Here is a 24184-nt window from a genome sequence, read left to right as displayed (position 1 = left end):
GACTGGAGGATTCCTGAGAGAGATACTTTTCATTTTAATCACGAGGAAATGTGTTTTCTGTCATTTTTTGAATGCCATCTGTTGAAGTCTTCCCTTGCTCCTTGGACACTCTTTAGGTAATAGTAAGTGGAAATCTTTCTGAATGTATTTATAATAACTTTATTGTTTCTTACCCTTATATGTCCTATTCCACCTCCCAAAGCACTTCTTCTAAAGGTAATGACTCTAGTTGTTACATCGAAAAAATTAATAAAATTTCCTGACGAAAATATGATGGTATTTTCATCTAAAACTGTCAAATTAAAATATTTTTGACAGTCGTAGCCAAAGGAAAAGCTAGATAGTTCAGGAAAATATAGAAAATATTGTATATTAGTTTCTTTTTTATTTTTTATTTGATATATCGACTGAAATATCGTTCTTTTGATCAAATATTTGAATTGTGGCAGCCAGTTTTTTGTATAATAACATATGAAGATCTAACCTAACCTAACAGGGGAAAAACGATCTAAGTCACAAAATGAATATTTCAAGAAAAATGAATTTTAAGTTTGAAAACGCTAGAAGTTGAGTAGTAGTAAAAAACGCGCTTTTTGTTGAACGTTTAATATCTAAAGTAAAATAAGTTATTGTAAGCAGAATTATGTTTTGCTATATTTTACCAAGGAAAAAAAATAATATATTGAATGTATTATTTTCTAAATACAAAAACAATTATGGAAGAAGTCCATTTAGAGGAAGGAAAATAAAGAGAAAGATCCATCACCTAAAATATATAAATATTTTTTAAATTGCCGTTAATAACTTCTTTTTAATTATGACTCTCTCTAGGCAGGGTTTCTTAAAGTGTGGTCCACGGACCCCTTAGGGGTCCATAGCATGTGTATCAGGAGTCCGCGGTCCGCATTACGCCAGTTAACTGTAAACATATTTATTAAGAAAAGAAATAGATTAGCGCGGCGAATTCAGTAGGTATTTAATCACCAAACTCTACGCGATGCTTGTAAGGATCCAAAAAAACAAAGTTGAAGCTGTTTCCTTATCAAACGATGTTATTCATTCTAGAATTGTTGAAATGTCGTCAAATGTTTTACAAGTTTTTGAAGATTTAGTTGCTTCACCGTTTGCATTCAGCACTCAATTGTGTGAAAGCACCGATGCCGATGTGTCACAATGTAGCCAACTCTTGGTATTTGTCCGTTAGGTACAGCAAGATACACGTAGTATTAAAGAAGACTTTTTTTGGCAATTCTCTTTTCGAGACTACAAAGGCTTCAGATGTTTTTGAAATGGCAAAAAGGGTTTTCAACAGACAAAATATAGACTGGAAGACTAAACTTGGTAGTATCTGCACCGATGGAGCTCCCGCAATGCTTGGTAATACGTCTGGTTTCGCGGCTTTGGTCAAGAAAGAGATCCCCCATAATATGTATAACTCATTGTGTCTGCCTTGGCTTCACGGACTTTACCTACATTTCTGAAGGACTATGTCTACACGTGTCAAAATAATTAACTTCATAAGAGTTACTTTTTCTAAAAGATAAAGGAAATTCACTGTCTAAATATCTTGAGAGCGAAGATTTTGTACCGGGGCTAGCGTATTTGACAGATATATTTACTCAATTGAATGAGATTAATTTGTCTCTTCAGGTGACCATCGTGGATGCATCTGAACGGTGGAAAGGTTTCATATGTAAACTGCCACTTTGGAAAAGGAGGGTGGAATCTATTAACTTTGCAAATTTTCCGATGTTTGAAGAGTTAATAGCACAAGGTGACGGCAACACGATATCAAAAATGTTACAGAAAGAGGTGGCTAAGCATTTGGATACATTGCAAACTTCTTTTGAAGGTTACTTTAACTTAGCATCGCTTGAAAATGAAACATGGGAGCGGGATCCATTTATAATCGACACGGATAATATCAGCGATGAAGGTCTCATTAAAGATGACTTAATTGACATGAGATCAAAAGAAGTTTTAAAAGCTGAATTTTATGCAAAAGATCTTGGCGAGTTTTGGTGTTCTTTAAGTCAAGCTTACCCTCTTCTTGTCAAGCGAGCTATGTCTGTTCTGATACCATTTGCTACTACGTACCTTTGCCGAGGCAGGATTCTTGGTTCTGATCTCAATAAAAACAAAAAGTCTAAATGCCTAACCGATTGAACATCGTAGACGATATGCGTCTTGCCTTGTCGAAGATAACCCCAAAATTTAACGTTCTCATTGAGGCTGAACAGCAGCACCTTTCACACTAATTTACTAGTGTACGGGTAATAAATCTACTAATAAACGTTTTCTTTTTATGTAAATAAGGCTTTTTATTTTCTGATAGTAGGGGTTCGTGGAATTGTACAAATTGCGAAAGTGGTCCGTGACTGCAAAAAGTTCAAGAAACCCTACTCTAAGGGGAAAATGAGATAAGGACGGTATAAAAGCAGTTATTGTATGTCATTTTTATGATATTTTTATAGCAAAAACTTACAGCTTGAATTTGGTAAAGGGAAAAATGGGAAAATAGGAGCTGTACCTAAACTATCGGTCGGGCTGAGCTGAAATAAAAACATTAAAATGGGGCTGTAACATTCATTTGTACTGGGGTTTGGCGGAGAATTTAAAATGATTACAATAATAATAATAGCTCCCGTAGATAGCATTTAACGCCTTGGGAGTAGCAAGGTGCAGCTTGCCATACTAGAGCCATTTGGCATACAAGAAAGGTAACGTGGATAGCATTACGCTTCAACCGCCTATTATTACCTCAGGATTGTGAATCCCAAAGTACTCATTTAAGGCTGAGGCGACCTAGGTACCTAAACTATTTTTATTTTATTAAAAATAGTCGGCCACGACTTTTGAATTGGTAGACGAGAGCTGTACCTCTACACCACCGTGAAATTATTATTTATTGGCAACATAATATCATCATATCAGAACCAAAATCATATTTTCTAACGAATTTCTTTGGCGCTTGGATTAGTTAGATCGTTTTTCCATAGAACACGTATTATTAACTGACAATTATTCGGACTGGGATTGGTTCTCGATACATTCGACTACTGCATGTTATAGGGCATCATGGAATGTATACGACAGAACGGTTAACTTGTTTTACACCGAAAAATGACGTTTGCCCTCTGTGGTCTTCATATGATTTTTTGGCTTTTTACTTAATATAATTGTACGAAGAAAATATTAATCAACTAATTAATAACATGCATCATCATACATCTGCGTTGGAAATGAATCTTAAGCTTTAGGAAGCAACGCTTAAGAACAGAAATATCACTCATTTTCTACATTCCAAACGCATAAAAAAATCATACAGATAGATAAATATCCAATTTTAATAAACGATTTAAATATGAAACTATGAAGATCGATATTTAATATCACGTGCTGTTTTGAGAATTTAACTAACACAATTTTTAGTTCAGACACTAGTTTACTACCAGGAAGTTTTTAAATGAAAAACTGTGAGATGCTTGCAGATATCAGTAAATATTAAGTCCCAACTAAAATCACGAATCACTGGTTAATTAATTTTATTTTTTGAATTGCACCAAACGACTTATTTATACAGTGTGGCGCATCTCATGCGACGCGGAGGCTCCAAGGAGAACGGTAGTTTATATCCAAATGAAATTTTGGGAGCATATGTAGGTTAATTGAAAGTATTTTATAAAAATATATAGAGTTATACTGAGTATCCCCCAAAAAAAATTACATATCCAAAGTTGTGTTTTTTGTAATGGAATACCCTATATATTAATTGATTTTCGGATGTAAGGATGTTAAAATGTAAGGATTTTGGCATATTTCACATTTTGTGAAAATGAAGAATACATTTTAAATTTCAATAACAGTTACCTAAATTGTAATTTACCCTGTATTGTCTTATATTTAATTGCAATAACCATTGTATGTTAAATTAAATTAAAATTTGACCCTAAGCGTTATACAGGGTGAGACAAAATTAATACTGAACATTGGTCACTTTTGAAAGCAAGTTACTTCTTTATTTTAAATGGAACATCCAGTATATTATTTCGGTGTTTAATGGAAAATTCAAAAATTATTATTAAGGATGCCTACTCTTTAGATGAAGATATTCCTAGATATTTTAGTTTTATGATTTTGCGTCAGTAGATCTTTATTATTTGACAAATTTTAGCTCGAATTTAACAAAAAAAAGGATGTCGAGTACTGTAATAAAAAGATACGTGTTTAAAACATATTTTAATTATCACAGAATTAAAACTAGATATAAACGTATAATTATGTGACAAAAATTAGCTCGATGAAATCAAATGCTCAAAATACTTCCTCTCCTGTTTACTGCATAAAATGATTATCTCTTCAAAAGATCTTTTCATTTCACAAGGCATACGTTGAGTTCTACTTCGAAAAACAGCCACAATTATTTCTCTTATGTTTTCGACAATAGTTGGTCGAGTTTGTAAACACTGTCACAACACTGTCTTTAGCATATATCCCCATAAAAATCGGGAGCATTTAAGTATTCTATTATTGGTTAATAGAATCATATCAATTCTCTCTGATTTAGGAAAAGTTTCAATTTTCGGCAAATTTCTGAGAATTTTTTGTTTTAACTGACACAAGATGATAACTAGTTGTTAAAATTAACGCCAGGCATAAAAAAAGTGTAACGCCAGACAGCACAGCCACCTAGATTTTATAAAATAATAAAGATTAATAAAAAGTAACTATTTTATTTTGTAGATTTTTCTTGCAGTGCAGTAGCGAAATACCCCTAAAGGATTTTTTTGAAGAAATAAAGATCTACTTACACTAAATCATAAAAGTGAAAATATCTAGGAAAATCTTTGTTTGAGGATTAGGCAATGTTAATAGTATTTTGAAGAGACATGAACTCCCTATTGAATATGGGAATAATATATTGGGTATTTCATTTAAAATAAAAGAGTAACTTGTTTTTAAAAATGACCAATGTTCAATATTAATTTAGTCTCAACCTGCATAACTTTTTGCGTCAAGTTTTAATTCGATTTAAAGTACAATAGTTATTTTAACTATATATTAGGTTATACCGGGTAAATTTCAATTTAGGTAGCTTTTATTGAAATTTAAAAATTGTTGTTCATTTTCAGAAAATGATAAATAAGTCAAAAACTAGATTTTAGTCATTTAGTTCTATAATAAAACTCACCTTTATTTTTCTCCTAGAATTCGAAAATAAATAGGGTATTTCATTACAAGAATCACAACTTTGATGGGTAACTTTTTTAAGGACGCCCTGTAGAAATCTCTATATTTTTAAAACGTGCTTTGAATTAACATATACTACATATGCTCAACATTTCATTTCAATTCAAACTGTCGTTTTCCTTGGAGTCTCCGCGTCGCCGTCCTATGAGAGGCGCCACCCTGTATATGAATAACTTTTTTTTAAATTTAATTTTTTACAGCAAGACTTAAACTGTAAATAGTTGTTTGTTCGGGTTTGTATTTTAGAACCTTTAATTAAATCAAACAATTTCATAAAAAACAGATTATTTTTAGAATTTTCATCACTAAGTTCTTGGGTTCTAATCTGATCCATCTAGTACAACTGATAAAGAAGCCGGGCAAGCCACTAAATGGAAAACAGTCGTACTATAAACAATTTGATATACCCACATCAAAAATTTCCATTATACTAAAATAAAATAATAAAAATATTGTCATAATTATATTCATGCACATTAAACTGAGGATCGAGTTGAACTCGGATATCCGGAGACTCGCATTTTAATCTGGACTCTACTATAATATATAATATAATTAATATTAATTAGATAACGTAATATAAAGGATACTCAAATTCTAAAATATCCAAGTTTAGCGTTCCATCTTCGCTGATAGTAGGACCAGAGAGAAATTGATCAGGATCGTATACACTTCGGGTATCAGCTGCTTCTTCAGTCCATTCACTTTCATCTTCACCAGTGCCGGCTTCGTCATCAGGAAGATTTTCAGCTTCAGCTTCTGTATCTGACATATTTGAAAAGCTATTTTTCTGTCACTTTTTTGACTTTAACCTATTATTACTCTAATTTTGACTTTTATAATTTTTATAATTCTGCGGAAAACATTGTTCGTTCTATTGAGGGTAAGAATGGGGTAAGACTATTATATTTGTTCGGATTTGTTTACCGTATCTATGCTGAAGTCTACTTGTATGTTTTATCGATACTGTTGCGTCGGTAACTTTGTGAATAATTTTGTGGTAAGCAATAGTAAGCATTTCTTTTCTGCTATTGCTTAACGTCTCACATTTTAGGGATTTTTTATGATGATAAGTTTGGTCGAATGGGTTTTATTAATTACTCATTATTGATAGTTATAATATCTACGTTCATTTAAGGCAGATACATATTTATTAATTTAAAAAGAAATATCATGTTAGTTGAATTAAGAGGTAAATCAATTTATCAAATCACAAAATATTAAAAATTAAATATGCATACTTAATTTACTTTTTTAATCTAAAATAAAAATGCAAAATAGAAAAAATAGCTTTAATTTAATATTAATTATACACACTGTTTCACTTTATGTTATAAATTTGGCGTAACGATTTTTTAATGATATTGAATGATTTATTATCTATGGATTTATTATATCTTCAATATGTATCTAATAAAGTAAATGGTATTTTTAGCCGACCATACCAAGAGGTTATAGGTAGGCTATAAAGATCGGCAAAAAAAGTTTTTTTAATTTCACTCAAAATGTGTTATTTGGGTCATAAATGACCTAAATACAAAATATTTTCATGGTGTCTGTCTGTCTGTCTATGTCTGTCCGTCCATTGTCCGTCTGTCAGTCTGTAACACGATAACAATAGTATAAGTCTTTTATCTATGATGATAACTCAAAAACCGCTAAACCGATTTTAACCAAATTTGGCACCAACATACTGTGGCACCCGAGAATCTGGCCATTAGTTTTTGGTGGCGGTGGGGGGTTGGTAAGGGGGTATGGGAGGAGGTTAAAAATTTTAAAAAATCGTAACTCTAAAATTACAGCAGCTAACGAAACGCGGTTTTTGGTTTAAGATTAGGAATAATATTTGCAACAAAATTTGTAATAACATCAAAATCAAAGTCGCAGTTTTTGAGATAAAAAAAATTGGAAAAATTCCTTTACTTTGAAACTAAAAGAACTGTCTACCAACTTTTTATTAACATATTTTAGTATGGGCGGCTATACGTGCCTCCCGGCGCCAATTTTTACATATACTCGTGCCAAAGCTCTTACAGTGTGGCGCACCTCATTCGCCTCGGTTGATTATACGAAAACTAAAAGATGTAGAAACAAAATATTTTATGGGTATATGTGGGTAGGCAATGTGTACAATTTAAAATTGTTTTGAAATATACAGGGTGTTTCAGAACTAAGATCCATACCAAACTTATATTTTTCTTATGGAACACCCGGTATGTTATTTCATTTTTGGATTCTTGGGCCCAAAAAAGGCATTTATTATAAGTGTTGAATATGTTTAAAAATCTTTGATTTTTGAGATATTTCAAGATATTTAAATTTGCATGCTACAATAGAATAGATTATTAACACCATCTACATTACTTTTCAGAATTAATTCTTATGCTGAATTTAAAGGTAGAGAAATAAACTTTACTGAAAAATGGTATTGCTTATCTATTTTAAGGATATATTTATATAAAAAACCTTGTTATTTCAAATGCAGCACTCTATTTTTTAACATAAATTGAAGCAGATTCAAATGCTCTTTCAAACTATATTAAGGTGTCCTATACCTATCTAGCTCAGATTTTGAATAAAAAGCAATTTTTAAATTAAATTGCAATCAAGATGGCTGGTGTCGCCATGGCAGTTTTATATAGTGACAGTTAGTAACTTTTCAAAGTTGACATTAATTTATGGACATTATTATTTATAATTTATAACAGTTTTCTTAAATTTACCTACAATAGTTTAATAAGTAAGTATTAATTATTTTATCAAGTAAAATAAAGTAGTATCTGCTGGCAGAACGAATAGGATGTTACTAGTGATTTTATTTTGTGAGGAAAATTGCTTCTTGGCCACAAGGGCTTATGCTCAAAGATATACAAATATGAATCTTCCTGATAAGCGTTCCTTTGAAAAACTACTTGTCCTATTTCGCAGAGTTGGTAGTGTGGTTTATTAAAAACCTATTAGGCAGAAACCTGTAATTGGAACTGAAAAAAAATAATTTGCCGTAATTGGCTCTTTTATAGGAAACCCATATATCTACAAGTCATCGTAAAATAAATCAAAGATCTACTTCTTCGTTTTTCTTGATAGAATAATAAATATTACTTATTAAACATTGTAGGCAAATTAAATAAAAGGAAAAAAAGCTAGCAGCGCTTCTTGTACTTTTGTTATTGTAAAAGCCAAAATTACAGAGGCAAAAACGCATTTCTGGGTAAAAGATAGTTGTTGACACATGACAACAACGTGATCTATTTTATCATATGAAGTTAATGCGAATATTAAGAAGTATTAAGAACTAGTACCTATGATAAAAAAAAACGGTGCCAGCGATGGCTATTGTATATGAAATGAACAGCGCTGTCATTTTATATGTAAATTTATACGGGAAAAGTTATCGATCGTCATTTCGCAGCCAACTAGACGCCGTGTTTTTTCGATCATACGGTATTTTTTTGTAGGTTTGCTTAAAATTATTATTATTATTATTATTAGCTACAGAAGTTGTAGTATTTATTTATTATATGTGTCAAAATACGTACATCAAAATGAAATTAAAAATTAATTACGGTAAAATTATTATTACTGTTAATTTTATTATTCTAGGGCAAATAGTGTTTACTAAAAACTAGGAATTTTCAGATGGCAAGAATGCATAGGAATTTTAGTTGGAACAACTGGTTGAATATATGAATAAGAAATAAAAAAAGGCCGTTAAATAATATATAAATATACATTTATTTCTTAATATTCTAATAATTGACACTTATCTCTTAACTTATAATATTTACTTCTTATTTCACTTAGTAAACGATCTTTGTATGTATATACTCTACGATCGACTATCGATGATTGCTCTACGCAGTCATCACCTCCAAATTCGCAAACACGATAGTGATGCATAAGGGCAACCTCGGGATCAACATTCATTGGACCTGAAACCGATACAAAAATTGTTTATTTAATTAATACAGGGTGGCGCGGCGCCTCTTATACGCCGCGGAAGCTCCAAGGAGAACGGTAGTTTATATCGAAATCAAACTTTGGCAGCATATGTAAGTTAACTGAAAGCATTTTATAAAAATATATAGAATTATACAGGGTATCCCAAAAAAAAGTTAGACATCAAAGTTGTGTTTTTTCTAATGGAACACCCTATATATAATAATTGTGAATATAATAACATCCGATCACATCATGTAAATGAAAATATCTAGGAAAATCTTTGTTTGAAGGGTACGCAACCTTAATAGTATTTTGAAGAGACATGAATTCTCCATTAAATATCGGAATTATATACTAGGTGTTCGAGGTGTTCCATGTAAAATAAAAGAGTAACATGCTGTTAAAGGTGACTAATGTTCAATATTAATTTTGTCTCACCCTGTATAACTTTTTGGATCAAGTTTTAATTTGATTTAAAGTACAATAGTTAATTTAACTATATATTAGGCTATACCGGGTAAATTCCAATTTAGGTAGCTTTTATTGTAATTTTAAAATTGTTCTTTATTTCTAGAAAATGTTAAATATGTAAAAAACCTTAAATTTTATTCATATACTTCTCTTATAAAACTCACCTTTATTTTGCTCTCAGAATCCAAAAATCAATTAATATATCCCTATATATTAATTGTTTTTCGGATTCTGAGAGAAAAATGAAGGTGAGTTTATAAATAAAATGTAGGGTTTTTATAACATTGATATTAACATACCAAAGTTGTGTTTTTTGTAATGGATTTTTTTGTAATGGGTTTTGTAATGTTCCATTACAAAAAACACAACTTTGATATGTAACTTTTTTTGGGAACATCCTGTAGAACTCTCTATATTTTTAAAAAGTGCTCTCTGAATTCGAAAAGTGCTCATAAACTGTCGTTCTCCTTGAAGCCTCCGCAGCGTATGAGAGGAGCCACCCTGTATATATCGATTAAAACATCGACGCTTTTGAAACGTTGATTTGCATCCCTACTACACAACCGACGCGACGCGTCGTTGGACAATCGAGCTATCGAGCAACGGATGAAGTTAGCAAATATTGATCACCACGTGTTGTCTCAATTGAAGGGTGCAGGAAAAAAACAGATACATATGTCACTTTTTATTGAACATTTAAGTATGATTTGAATATAGCTATTGAATGCTATTGAATTATCCAACTGTAGATGTATATTTTAGAACAGTAAGAATGGAAAAGAAACAACTTTGCCCAAGCGTCCAGGGTCCCTATTCTTGACCACTCGCATCTTCAAATATCGCTCGTATGTCCGAGAAAGCCATATACCAATAATACATGTAATACAGTTTTTTAGGAACAATTATTATTATTAATTAAAAATGTGAGGATTATGAACTAATTAAAAAAAGTTTCAAAATTTATAATTTCAGTCAAATAACTATCTAGTCAATATGTTATTTTTTTGTCAATGTTAACGTGTATTCATTATTTTGGTTCCAAATATTCTGAGAATAGTTTTGTGTAGCGATATTTATTAAGAGACTTTTTTACGTGAAAATAGAGGAAATGTACATTTTTCCCCGATAGTACGGACAAAAAGTTATTATAGTCTAGTATATATTAGTGTTATGCCTTACCAAGTTTCCTGTCCAGATATTGCCAAATGAAGTGATTTCCAACCATAGTTATCATTTCAGGCCTAGCTATGTATTTAGATCGTATTCTATGAGGATTTAGTTCAGTTTTTCTTCTCGTTTTTCTCAACGTGATTGATTTCATGGCGGGTTCATCGTTTAAATTGCCAATGTCTTCATCGTCAGGCCATTGTCGATAGAAGAATGCGTTTCTTACTGAAAATGATCCAGTTGTTTGTGCTTTGGGTTTAGTATTTAAGTGTCTACAATTTGAAACATATTTTTTATTACTTATAGGCCCAAATCCCAGAGCCTCCAGACCTTATATATTTCCTCACAAATAAAATGTATGAGATAATGTAGTATTAATATGTGCATTGAGTGTATCGATACCTGCTTGTTTGTCCCTAAGGTAGTTTGTGCTAAAGGTAGGGAAAAACAGTACTCACTTCTCACTTTTTTTAAAATTTGTAAGTGCTAATTTTTACTTATGTTCTAGAGAATACTGTTAAAAATTAATAATCAATATTGTCAGATACACACTTTTTGTTGGCGCTAAATTTTACCTAAAGCTTTAAGATTCCCAAAAAAATAAACTTTACTTATAATATACAATCTTCATTTTTAGGTTTTACTTAATTCCTACCTATTCAACAATTTTGTCATAAATTGTTAGCATCAATATTAGTCATCTTTATTACTGTAATAATTATAACGACTTGGTAATTGCACGATATGATATTCTATTCTAATTAAAAAACTCTATTTTAAGGGTACTGTTTAGATTTTCTTAGTGATCGAGATTGTAGATTATTCTTTTATAATTATGGTAATTATATAAAGTTTTATTTTTTGTGAGTTTTAAAGCGTCTGGTAAAAGTTAGCGCATAAAAGTGTCTGGCAGTATTGATTAATTTATAACCATATTCTCTAAAACATAAGTAAAAATCAACACTGAGACTATGAGCAAGGTGAGTTCTGTTTTTATTTACCTTTAGCACCCTGTACCTGTGAAGTCGATCCAAGCTAGCAGGTTGGGCCCATTATTATCTCATACATTTCATTTGTGAGAAAATAAGTAAGGTCTAGTCCAGCGGCGGATACAGAGGGGGGGCCCATGGGCCCCCCCCCCCCCCCCTAAAATCTGTAAATTGGATTAAATATTAGGCTTTTGGGTTAAAAATGGCGCCCTAAAAGGCATATTTTGCATTATTTTATATTTGGCCCCCCCCTAAAATAAATTTCTGTATCCGCCCCTGGTCTAGTCCATTCTTTTATCTATGGGTCTAGCGGTCCTGGCATCTTGCTCTATTAGATAAGTATTCGATATCTGTTTTACGTTATAGGTATAAGCATATGTGTGAAGACAAAAATAATTGAACAGGACGAAAATAACGATGACTTTAATATTCTTCGTATTGAAGAAAAGAAAAACATTGACTCCCGTTTCCTGGAGATACAGTAGGAAAAGACCAAGGATCTTCCGCCGACCGATTTCTTCCTGTAGAGCATCACACTCAAAAATCGTCTTTATGGGCATGTAGAATGTAGAATGATAAAGATTAAAATGCTAAAGATTCTCCCCTTAACAGTTGTCAGTGGTATTGTGAGGCGTGAATTTCACAATAATTTGGGGCATTCTCTCTCTTGGGGCTGTGAATGGGAAATTATGTATACATTTTATTAATTAGTATAGTTTAATAAAGTCCCTTTATTAAATTATTGTGGATGTATGTTGTATATGGTATAAGCGAGGCCTGCGAGTAATCGAGTAATGAACAGCAAACAAGTCACACACCGCGAATACTATTCACAGTTCAACTCTTTTGTATATGAATTCTAATTCGGAAAAAAAATAACCACTCTATCTAAACCACATAAATTCTAATAGACAAAAAATGTCACATCGAATTGGACAATGATAAAATCACATTTTCCTGGTATTTTAATTGTAGATTTCTCTGGGCCGTATTATAAATTTTTAGTAATTAGAAGGTAGATTTTTGCAAATAACTTTTCGATGCCTATTCCAAATAAAACGAAATTCTAGACGACAGTACAACTTTAACGCCTCTTCAAAAAAGCCTAATACAATTTTTGTATAAAAATCATCTGGGGAATAATATTTGACATTTTTTAAATCTACATGAGATTTCCCATGTCCCGCGTTCCGATGCACCACACGGTATATTAGCGCATAATAATGCCTAAGTACATCTAGCTTTTCGGGTTACATTAAAATGTAAGCTAATTAATTAACATTCTTGATTTTATTGATTCGTTATTTTTAATTTGTATCTGTCCTATAATCCAGCTATCCTACAGCTGGTGAAATATGGGATATTTGGCGATTTGACCGTCTGCATAAACGATAGAGAATGAATACAGCGGAATTCGCCGCTTTCCTATATAAGCTGATGGGATTTATGCTCCGAAATTATAGGACACAACATCCAGGTTACATAGATCGGGCTCATGGTTTCGGCCTTGTGTAGCAAGTGGACGTAATACGCAAGGGCACCGGAATACTGGTTTCCTATTGGTCGAATGGCTTCGCTTATTTATTGATTTTGATCAAGAAACACACAACTCTTTTGCAAGTTGGCGCATTTACTGGTATTATTTTTGGCTCCTGTACTGTGTTTGTACGTTGATGCTTTGTGGATATTTGTTATTTTTAGTTGATTAACAATTTTGTATTTTAATTTAAGCATTTTTGGTATAAATCTATAGCTTTAACGAAAAGAAAAATGGGTTATTGTTTTCTGTGCGATAGAACAATGAATTATTCTAAAGAAACTCCTATGTACAAGTAAGCACATACTTTTCGGTTAATCAGTAATAAGATTGGAGTATAGCTTAACATTAGTAGGTGTCTATTTATTTAAAAATTTATTTAAAACTCGTTTTATTTTTGTAGGTTTCCAAAAAATCCCAGTTTAAAGGCTGCTTGGTTAAAATTCTGCAATTTAAACGAAACTGATGATGTATCTACAGTAAAATTATGTTCTGCACATTTTACTGCCGCTGATTCCATTGAACCTAGGACAAGGGAGCTTGGTAGCACTGCGTTTTTAAAGCCTGGTACTGTGCCATCAATTTTAAAACCACCTTTAGGCTCCTCTGGTACTATTCATACTGATAATTTGAGTAATAGGAAACCAGGTATGTGAGCCAAAAATCTTTGTAGTAATATTTTTAATATACCGGGTGCGTTTAAAAAATAGCTCACCCGTATAATTTTTTTATTTTTTTCAGATAGAAAAATAAGATTGGGTATGTTAGTTAATGACATAAATTAGGATTGATTGACGTATTCAATTGTTTTCGGTTACTTGTTTGACCAGAAATCACAACTTTTGATTTTTAAATGGCACCTTTGGCAATTTTTTACTTTATTCAATAGAAAATTACACACTTAATAGAATTACGTATCACATGTCAACTTTTGACATTTTTGCATATGGTTTATCTGAAATTGTAGCAAGCGGTTCATAACGACATTTTGACTGGAAATACCAAGTGTGTGGTATCAAATTACTCGTAAAAAATGCCTTTTCGTAATATGCTAAGGAGCCACCCTCGTTCCATTTGAAAAATTAAGATATGATTAAAAATACGATTTGGGCATCTTTTAACCGACAAGGACAAGCCACGAACAAGATTAGTCGATCAAATCTATTTTTCCAAGGTTCCTTGATCAAAAATTAGCATTTTTAACACAACCATGGCACTCTAGATTGAAATTTCAAATACGATTTTTTTTAAAGCGAGAATGTCAAAAGTTGACATATGATATGTTATTCTATTCAGAGTGTCATTTTCTATCGAATAAAGTAAAAAAATACCGAGGGTGCCATTTATAAGTCAAAAGTTGTAGTCATTTCCGGTGAAACAGGAAAAGATTGACAACAATTATTGAATACGTCAATCATTCCTAATTTATGTCATATACTAACATACCAAATCTCGTTATTTTTAACAATTAAAAGAGTCGGGGCGAGCCACTTTCGAGATGCATCCGGGTGCACCCGGTATTTTATTAAGTAGATGCATTTGTTAATTTTTCCAGTAGTTCGATGTATAAACAATTTTATTATTCACAAAAATTTAAAATTATTCAATTTAGGTGTATAATAACCTGCAGTGCTAGAATATTTTTAAAAAATATTTAAATTTATACAGGATGAGTCTTAATCTTAAATAAGTGCAAATATTTTCAGGGCTGCTAGATCTCGATAAAAAAATATATTTTCTCTTTGCCGCTTTTCAAATCAAGTCAAGTTCAAATATAGTTCAAAATAGCCGAGTTAGTTAGTTTTTTCTCAAATTTTGGAAACCACATGATTTTTTCCGTTTTTTCCATCCTCTAAAAATTTAAATTACGACCTATGTTGCCCTATTATCAAAATATTACGTTTCTCAAATGAAATATACATAAAATTCCAATATCTTTTTCGAAAAAAATAAAAAAACCTCATATACTTTTTTCTGGGGTCGAAATATGCCACCACTGAAAATATTCGCGCTTATTCTAGACTAATCCTGTGTAATATTTTTGAAATGTCGTCTTACTTTTATCTGGTTTAGCTTTATGTTTAGTAAGGAGTACAATTGATAGTAGTAAACAGTGCTGAATGGCTAAGGTGAAAACATTTTGGAGGAGTTCCCATCGCTGCGGCCGGGCCGTGAGACGATACTGATACCTCTGCTGATATATTCTGAGATAAATTTATGCATCAAAGTATATTGCAGCCATTCAAATCGTCGCTCACCATAGAATCATATAAGTATCGTCAGACGGTGAGGTGAACTCTCTCTGCTCCACTATGTTTTTACTCTAAGTAGTAACGCTATAAATATGGTGCAATTTATTGAAGTGAAACTTCTTTACGCGCGATAATTCAAGCCCGCGACACACGAGCTAGTGTCACGCCAAGGTCGCCGAGCGTCACAAAAATGATACATACATAATAACATTAGTATTTGAGTCATGACTATTTGACACGCGTCAGAAGATGGTCACGCAAGGCGTTTCCTTTCATGAGCTTTTCTGTGACTGAAAAGCCGGATACGTGATGTTATCTGCCTACCGCACTACGGACATTCAAAAATCTCATTGCTTTGTTGCCTCTTTATTTTTTGGTTGTTGTAGAATGTAGAATGAGTAAGAGGGGGGGGGGTTAATCACTGCTACCTTAAAGATCTATTGTGTGCCCCCCTTCCTTGAGTCATCACACAATCTATAACCCATCATACCCCTGTTGTAGAGGGGACAGGGTATTTCCCATCCTCCTCTGACAACAGTTCTTCCTCCGAGGGTACACACCCTTCCTTTCTCTATTGCCTCCTTGGATTTGAGGTCAATTCCTCGATTGAGGACCTGACCATGACCCTCCTCCCTCGAGTTGATGACTCGCCAATTTGATGTCCTTACATTGAAGTTCTGACCTTGGATAAGGCTCAGCGGGTAGGTGGTGTCTTTCCCTTTGCTCCTCGGCAGAAAGACCGTTATGGCCGCCCCTTTAGAGATGTTTTCTCCCTTCACTGCAACCAGTTCCGGCCCCTGCCAATTTTTAAGCTTAGGTGCGAGTTTCACCAACCAATTCGCCGATTATTGAGATACACAATCTATGAGGATCATGCCCACCCGAAAGTGTATCCCCGCAAAATGCAGCTTACCCACATTTTGTAGATCGTTGTGTTGCGATCCGATCGCTACTACTTCGTCCAGAATAGTCTCTTCTAGAGACGTTTGCTGGTCGGTGGTCAGAGCAACCTCTGAGAAATCCTTTGGCAGCACCGCCATTTTCACTTGTCCAGCAATAGCGGCAAAGCTGGTGATACGTCCCTGATTGCCTCCCGGTGTTGGGAGGCTTTCCATCCTGGCTTTTTTCTCTCCCTGCCGGAGAAGAGGCGAGAGGTTCTCGCTCCCTCTCTTGCCCTTTGGTGGAGATGAGTCAGGTTGTTTCTTGTTTTTTTACTCTCCCCTTTTCGGAGGAGTGTTTTTGCTTTTCCTTCCTCTGGGGCAATTTGCTTATTATTATTAATAATTCTTTATTTCGTAGATATTACGTTTTTTTAGTTTGACTTGCGTGTAAAGATCACTTCTTAAGCCCTTAAAACCCAAAAATTTCATAAGAATGAAGACTGTTGAACTATAGAGGTTAATTTGTAGCTCGTGTAATTTCCTACAAATTGATAGTTTTTATTTTTATGATTTTAGTAATAGATTTTTTTGTTAATTTTTTTCCGAAAAAATGAGTACCATTTTATTTTTTACATAACTCCGCGAGTAGTTGAGCTACGAACTTGAAAAGACCCTTTAAAAAAGCATTTAAAAGATCTTTTCAAGCACTGTAAAAACGGCCATATTCATTTTCTTCGAAAAATGTGTTCTTACGCTATTATTTTACGGTAAAAGTTTCCAAATTAGTTTTTGAAAAATAAAAAATCACCAATACAGAGTGATGACTCGGCCATTATTAGACCTAGGGTAATCAAAAAACTAATCATTAATCGATTCGTTATTCTAAAAATTTAATTTTTCTTTTTTATGAGTTTTGCAATAAAATGTTTGCGATAAAAAGTTTTCGAGTTTATATATTTATAAAAAATGGCAGAAAAATATGCAGTTTTTAGATGAAAAATTGATATTTTCAAACCTAAATAACTCGAAAAATATTAATTTTCTGAAAAAATGTCATAGAATATTTTTTGCTTAGAATTCATCCCTTTATTGATTTTTGGAATTAAAATGGGTGATTTATTTTTCACCTCCGAGAAGGGGTGGCACTCACCCCCAGGGTGAAAGCCAACGAAATGTTAAGATACATGGAATGGCCCCGGGCTATCTAAGCAATGAGCGGAATATGCAGCCAACATAAGAAAGAGAGGTCCGAGAGAGAGACGGCGATAGTCAGGGCAAAAGACGTGCGGATTTAAATGGCCGGTATAGGAAATATGAGGAATATTTTCAGATTTTTAGTAATAAAAACACTTTAAATTAATTTTAGGTAATTTGGAGGTAATTGTAAGGTAATAAAAGTACCGATTTTGAAAAATAGCAATATATTACTCGAGATTAACCCAACTAAACACAAATAAAAACAGTAAATATTAGGTATAAATTTATTTTTTATATTGGTTAGTAAAAAATTCAAGGCTATAATTTAAGCAAACTTCTTACCTACATACTTATACCCAGGGCTGGCTTGGTTTTAAATCGTGATTTAAATCAAGTGATTTTTTTTAATTTTAATCATGTGATTTAAATCAAAAAAAAATAATAATTTTATTGAAACTTTATAATAAATAAAAAAATAACTGTAAAAGTTATAAAAATGTGTCTTAGAAAACTATAAAAAATATTTCTATAACATATAACAGATAATAAATCTAAAAATAATTGTAAATATTATAGAACTACCTATATAAAAATATCTGTTCATCAATTTAAATGTTGGACCGATTTTTGAAGTAATTTCGTGTGAATCCATTAGACCGCTAAACTAAAATTTTAAAATTTATGTATAAGTGACAAAAGAAAACATTCGCAGTGTAGTGCAGAACTAGGAAATAGGTTCTTCTGATATAGAGACGACTATATCTTCACTCCCGAGAAATTATAATCGTCAGAAAATATGTTGTTTTATATATTTTTTTTCAAACGGTGTATTTTTTTTGAAAATGTTTCCAAATTCCTACCGACATTTTGATCAGCTGTAAGTTCCTTACACTTTGACATTAGATAATATTAATTTAATTCTCGAATTAAGACTATTTCCGAACAATAGTGTATTGTTTTATTAGGAGTAAAAATTATCTTTTTTTTGACGAATTGAAGGACCATCGTAAAGCTATTCCGACGTTACAGGGACGCACAAAAAGTACATTTTTACTCCGAACAGGACATACTCTTTTCTTAAAACATTACAAGTAATTTTTTAATCAATTTGAAACATTGCTAATAATATAGACAGTAATCGAGCAACAATTTTTACACTCGTTGAATTTGACACTTAATATTTTTTTGTTTATTAATATATTTTTGTACTTTTGTGCTTAGGCGTAACAGTGCTTTACTTTTATGCATAGGCGTTAAAATTACAAAAGTTATTACTCTTGAGATGTTTGAAAATTTTGATCTGAAGCGAGCGACTTTTTATGCGGAATATATTGGTGACCGATGTGGAAAAATGACAAGCGCCGTAAAATTGTTAATGTTATCGGTATCGGGCAGAGTTATAAAGATTTAGCCATTTTTTAGGGTAGGACTTTAATTGGAAATAAGTTCTAGTCATTTGGAAATCCGATTTAAATATTGTTTTGAATTAGTAACCATAACCAGTAGGTAACCATAACTTTCTTAAGTTGGGGTCCTTGGGAATTTTATTATTTATTAAAAATAGATAACATTTTAGCAATCCATTACTAATCAAAGGGAAAAACTTACCTGTGAAACTTCATTTTAACCTCCTTTGTTCGCCTATTGCTACAATTCACTGCACTGCAAGATTCAACCATTTCAACACAAATACAACTAAAAAATCGTCTATGCGGTCCAAAAATGTTTGTAATAATCCCCAAAAAGTATAAATAACAGTTTAAAACTCCACCAGAAACAAAAATACACTCAAAAATCTCTAAAAACATGCATCAAAAACTGACAAAACACACGGTTTTAATGACAAGAAGCCATTTTCTGCCCTGACTATCGCTATTCTTCTTGTCTGTCTCATTCTAACATCGATCGATACGGGGCAGACCCATTCCATATATCTTAACATTTCGTTGTTGAAAGCACATCGCTACTACTTAACTTTTGTTTCTTACATATATCTCTATTCACTGTTTAAAATTTCACGACCATCGGTGCGGGTGTCAAGAATTCGGAGGTAATATCCTGTTTTTATCCTCGCTTACTGGCCAAAGGTGCGTATACATATGGCGAGCACAACGCGAGCCGAGCACGAGCCGAGCTTGCCACAAGCTTAATTCGTCATATGTGTACGCCTCCCGCGAGCGCCTCGCGAGCCGCTCACAGTGTGATCGTCGCGATCCACTTCTTGTCGGTTTTTGCAACGAACACAAAGGAGCTCGCAGTTATAATTTGGACGGCGTTGTGGCAGGTTCGTCGTTCTGGTCTGATCGGCGAGCATGGACCGACATGGTGGATATTTTGCTTCAATTAGTTGAGTTTTATAGGACGCATACTATTTTGTGGGACCCCAAAGACGAAAATTATTTAAAAAAAAAACAAAAAAATAGATGCCTGGAAGGAAATCGCCACTTTAATAGGCAAACCTGAAGAAATATGCAAGAAAAAAAATATAAGCATGTTGGCAACTTATAGAAGAGAGAGGAAAAAGGAAAAAGAGTCAGTAGGAACAGGAAAAGGTGAGCTTTGCAAAAGAAGTATGTTTATTTATAGAATGACATTTATTCAACTACCATCTGAAAAACATATTAGTACAAAAAGTCTGAGTACACCCCTTTTTTTTCTTGTAGCAACTTTTTTTTTAATGGTACATTTAATATCTTCAATACGTTTCTCAGTTGACGTGGGTCTGCAATTTTTTTCAAAACATTTTATAGCCACTTTTTTCATGGTTAAAAGAGTTCAAAAACTGCACTGACACCGAAAAAAAAATATTTCTTGTGTGCTCGCGAGCCATCGTTGCTGGCTCGGACTATGATCTCGTTGTTTTTGCTGCTCGCGGCGAACAACGAGCACAACAGGGCGCGCTCGGCTCGCGTTGTGCTCGCCATATGTATACGCACCTGTACGATTTACAACAGGATGACGCCCTCGACGCGACACGACGCGACTTTTGGTACCGATATCTCTAAATGGACGAAATAATCAGGATTTTTCTTAATTATGGGTAGATTGGAACCAAACTCGGCACGTACGTGGATAGAAGTACACGAATTGATCCTCAGACGGGCAGACGGACAGATAGAAGTAAGAAGTTTCACTGCAAGTATGCGTACGTAGTGCCAAAGATAATGTGTTAATTATAATATTCTTTGGTAGTGCACACAAAATTTTATACCGGGTGTTGCATCGTCGGACGGGACATAGGAAATTCCATGTACATTTTAATGGGGTCAATTATTTGCTTCCCTAATTATTTTAGAGAATAATTCTATTGAGATTTATTGAAGAGCACTAAAACCCACATTCAAAAGAATAACTTTTGATAATTTTGATTAGCTCGTTTACGAGTTATCGCCGATTTCTTTTTAAGTATTTCTCCTTTCTTATGGCCCTGTATTTACTTATGAGCACCAGTCAAGGATAACTGTCAAATGAAGTTGACATTTCAGAAATTTACCTATTTAGTGCTTTAGTATTATTAAAAACTCATTCCTACATCGGAAATCTTAAAGATGTATTTATAAATACAAATTAATATGAATTAAAGTAAAATAAAGTAATCAATTACAAGGTTAATTATAGTATTATTACAATATTCAATAACTTTTTATTTAAGTACTATTAAATTGTTAGAACTTTAGGATTTAAAAAGATGTTCAAATATCCTTCCATCGACTGCTAGATAACCCAATAGACAATAACCCAGGCGATCATAAAATTCTCTTCTTACATTCGCTAGTTGGTAAACTGAAATTCTATTGCATTCGGCAGAAATAGCATTTTTTAACTCGTCTAGATTTGGGAATTTTTTATCCTTGTATATCCTGTTTTTTAAATGGTCCCCGAGAAACAAAACATTTGGCGAAATATCAGGAGACCTTTCTGGCCAATTTACTGTATGATTTAGGCCAATAACGTTTCAGTTAAAAAAATTGTCTAAATATTCCCGAACAGCTAGGGTACTATGTGCCGGGCAGCCATCCATTTGGTACCAAACTTCCTGATTTTCCCTAGCGGCATCATGTAAAGCAGGTAAAATATGATTTTCGAGTAGTTCCAAATAATATTCTGCATTTAAATTTCGCGTAAGAAATAATGGCCCCATAATATTGTGTCTGAATATCCCTGCCCAAACATTTACTTTCTGTGGATATTGCGTCCTTGTTTCATTGGGTTCATTATTTAAGGTAAACGTGCATTCGTTAGTGAAACATATGTTTTTTAAAAATTCCCTATCCGTGTTTGCTCTTTCCATCATATCAAAACAAAACGCCTGCCGCAGTATCGTCCCCATCTCGTAGCTCTTGGTGCTTTTCATATTTGAAGGAATAGTTTTTACGTCGTTTCAAAATTCGAAACGCTATAGTGTGATCTATTCCTATTTCATCCTCAAGTTTCCTGGTGCTGATCTTTCCATCGTTCTCTTCCACGCACAATAAAACTTCCAAGTCGGTATCATTTTTTGCATCTTCTCTTTGTTCCTGCCTTGCTTCACATCTGCAGTTATTTATTAGGGTACCTTTGGTCTGAAATCTCTGGATATTCCTTGCGATTATAGATTTTCCAGGTATCGGTCTATTCGGATACAGAGCAGCAAACATGTCCGTCACCTTTTGATAACTATTTCATTGATAATACCATTTAATCATCAATACTTTTTCTTCGGTAGTGTAATTCATGGCTAATATTTCCCATGTAGGTATGATTTTTTAATAACAATAATAGAGCACTAAATAGACAAATTTCTGAAATGACAACTTTATTTGACAGTTATCTTTTACCTTGACTGGTGCTTATAAGTAAATACAGGGCCATAATAAAGGAGAAATATTTAAAAAGAAACCGGCGATAACTCGTAAACGGGCTAATCAAAAATATCTAAAGTTATTCTTTTGAATGTGGGTTTTAGTGCTCTTCAATAAACCTAAATAGAATTATTCTCTAAAATAATTAGGGAAGTCAATAATTGACCCCATTAAAATTTACATGGGATTTCCTATGTCCCGCTCGACGATGCAACACCCGGTATACATAACTGTTTATTATTTTCAGCTACAGTCCAATACAGATATGCTGAGCCTACTTGTAGTACATCAATTTTTTTACCCAGTCATTCTACAAAATCCCAAATACAGAAGCGTTCAAGAGTTGAACCAGAGATTGCACACACTTCCTTAGGCCAATCAATACCAAAAAACCAACTTGCGAAAAAAGAGGAACTTGATGAAAGGAAATTTGATATGATCAGAAGAAAAATGTTGGAACAAGCAAAGAAAATAAAACATTTTCAGCGGCAAGATAGATTATTAACAGAAAATATTGATATTTTGCAACGCCTTCGAGAAATTCTAGAAAAACAGAAAAAATTACTTCGTCCTGGGCATTCATTTCTGTCTTCGGCGTATGACCTCGATTCGAACGTTTCGAACCGATGCCTCTAAATAGATGAAATTATGAGGATTTTTCTTAATTATGGGTCGATTGGAACCAAACTCGGCACGTGGTTAGAGGTTGCCGTCCTCAAACAGACAATTTTGTGAAAGTGAATTAAATTATTTATTAATTAGATATTATAGACTATACCTAATTACTATACAATACAGACGGGCAGACGGTCGTTTTAATTAGCGATGGGATAACTCGAGCGAAAATTCGCTGGTGTACTCGATTATTGACATAACCGACATCGCTCGATTATGAACGAGCGATGCAGGTGACGAGTACCAAGCGACGAACGCAAGCGATCCTAGAATGAAATAAATTGAAATCCAATTTTAATGTGACATACTCGATAAAAAGCCAAGCGAATTTTCTACATACATTGCAGGTAGCAAATTTATACGACGCCGTATATACCGGGTGCGTCGCCAAAGTGGCTCACCCCTATTACTTTTTTATTTTTTTAGACAAAAAAATGAGATTTGGTAGTATACGACATAAATTAGGATTGATTGACGTATTCAGTTGTTTTCTATCACTTCCTGAAATGACTACAATTTTTGATTTTTAAATGGCACCCTCAGTATTTTTTTACTTTATTCGATAGAAAATGACATTCTAAATAGAATGACGTATCATATGTCAACTTTTGACATATTCGTTTAAAAACGAATTGTATTTTAAATTTCAATCTAGGGTGCCATAGAAAAATACTAATTTTTAATCAAGGAGCCTTGGAAAAATAGATTTGATCGTCTAATGTTTTTAGTGTCTTGCTCTAGCCGGTTAAAAGATGCCCAAATCGTATTTTTGATCATATCTCAATTTTTTTCAAATGGAACGAGGGTGGCTCATTCGCATATTTCGACAAAGAATTTTTTTACGAATAATTTGATACCAAACACTTGGTACTTCGAGTCAAATTGTCGTTATGAACCGCATGCGAAATGTCAAAATATTACATGTGTCAAAAGACACATGTAATACGTCATTCTATTCAAAGTGTCATTTTCTACCGAATAA

At 33.1% G+C, this 24184-nt stretch overlaps 3 protein-coding genes across 14 annotated transcripts in view; 1 reads left to right on the top strand and 2 right to left on the bottom strand.

Moving 5' to 3' along the window:
• Positions 1–6057, bottom strand: part of LOC115878135 (cilia- and flagella-associated protein 44) — a 202647-nt gene extending 196590 nt beyond the window's left edge. For both annotated transcript variants that reach the window (XM_030894520.1, XM_030894513.1), the window contains exons 1-2: positions 5841–6057; positions 174–336 (exon numbers count right to left, since the gene is read on the bottom strand). In XM_030894520.1, the coding sequence (XP_030750380.1) occupies positions 174–336; positions 5841–6022 (345 nt within the window). In that variant the 5' untranslated portion in view covers positions 6023–6057. The remainder of the gene's footprint in view (positions 1–173; positions 337–5840) is intronic.
• A 2904-nt stretch (positions 6058–8961) lies between these two features.
• The window catches only part of LOC115878157 (beta-1,4-galactosyltransferase galt-1-like), a 150107-nt gene continuing 134884 nt past the window's right edge, over positions 8962–24184 (bottom strand). For all 9 annotated transcript variants that reach the window (XM_030894561.1, XM_030894607.1, XM_030894572.1 and 6 more), the window contains 2 exons: positions 10843–11102; positions 8962–9182 (listed from right to left, as the gene is read on the bottom strand). In XM_030894561.1, the coding sequence (XP_030750421.1) occupies positions 8992–9182; positions 10843–11102 (451 nt within the window). In that variant the 3' untranslated portion in view covers positions 8962–8991. The remainder of the gene's footprint in view (positions 9183–10842; positions 11103–24184) is intronic.
• LOC115878244 lies at positions 12913–23409 on the top strand. Of its 3 annotated transcripts, XM_030894676.1 has the most exons (4): positions 12915–13484; positions 13551–13651; positions 13760–14004; positions 22775–23409. In XM_030894676.1, exons 2-4 carry the CDS (start codon positions 13590–13592, stop codon positions 23161–23163), a joined length of 696 nt encoding a protein of 231 aa, XP_030750536.1. In that variant the 5' UTR covers positions 12915–13484; positions 13551–13589; the 3' UTR covers positions 23164–23409. The 3 variants fall into 3 exon arrangements, with proteins under 3 accessions (XP_030750539.1, XP_030750536.1, XP_030750531.1); XM_030894679.1 differs by lacking the exon at positions 22775–23409 and adding an exon at positions 20731–20863 and having other exon boundaries at positions 12913–13651; XM_030894671.1 differs by having other exon boundaries at positions 12915–13651.

Source organism: Sitophilus oryzae, unplaced genomic scaffold (genome assembly GCF_002938485.1).
Source record: "Sitophilus oryzae breed Bouriz unplaced genomic scaffold, Soryzae_2.0 scaffold_1062_pilon_pilon, whole genome shotgun sequence".
In the NCBI taxonomy this organism is placed as follows: Eukaryota; Metazoa; Arthropoda; class Insecta; order Coleoptera; family Curculionidae; genus Sitophilus; species Sitophilus oryzae.
This window is presented reverse-complemented; position numbering and strand designations above follow the sequence as displayed.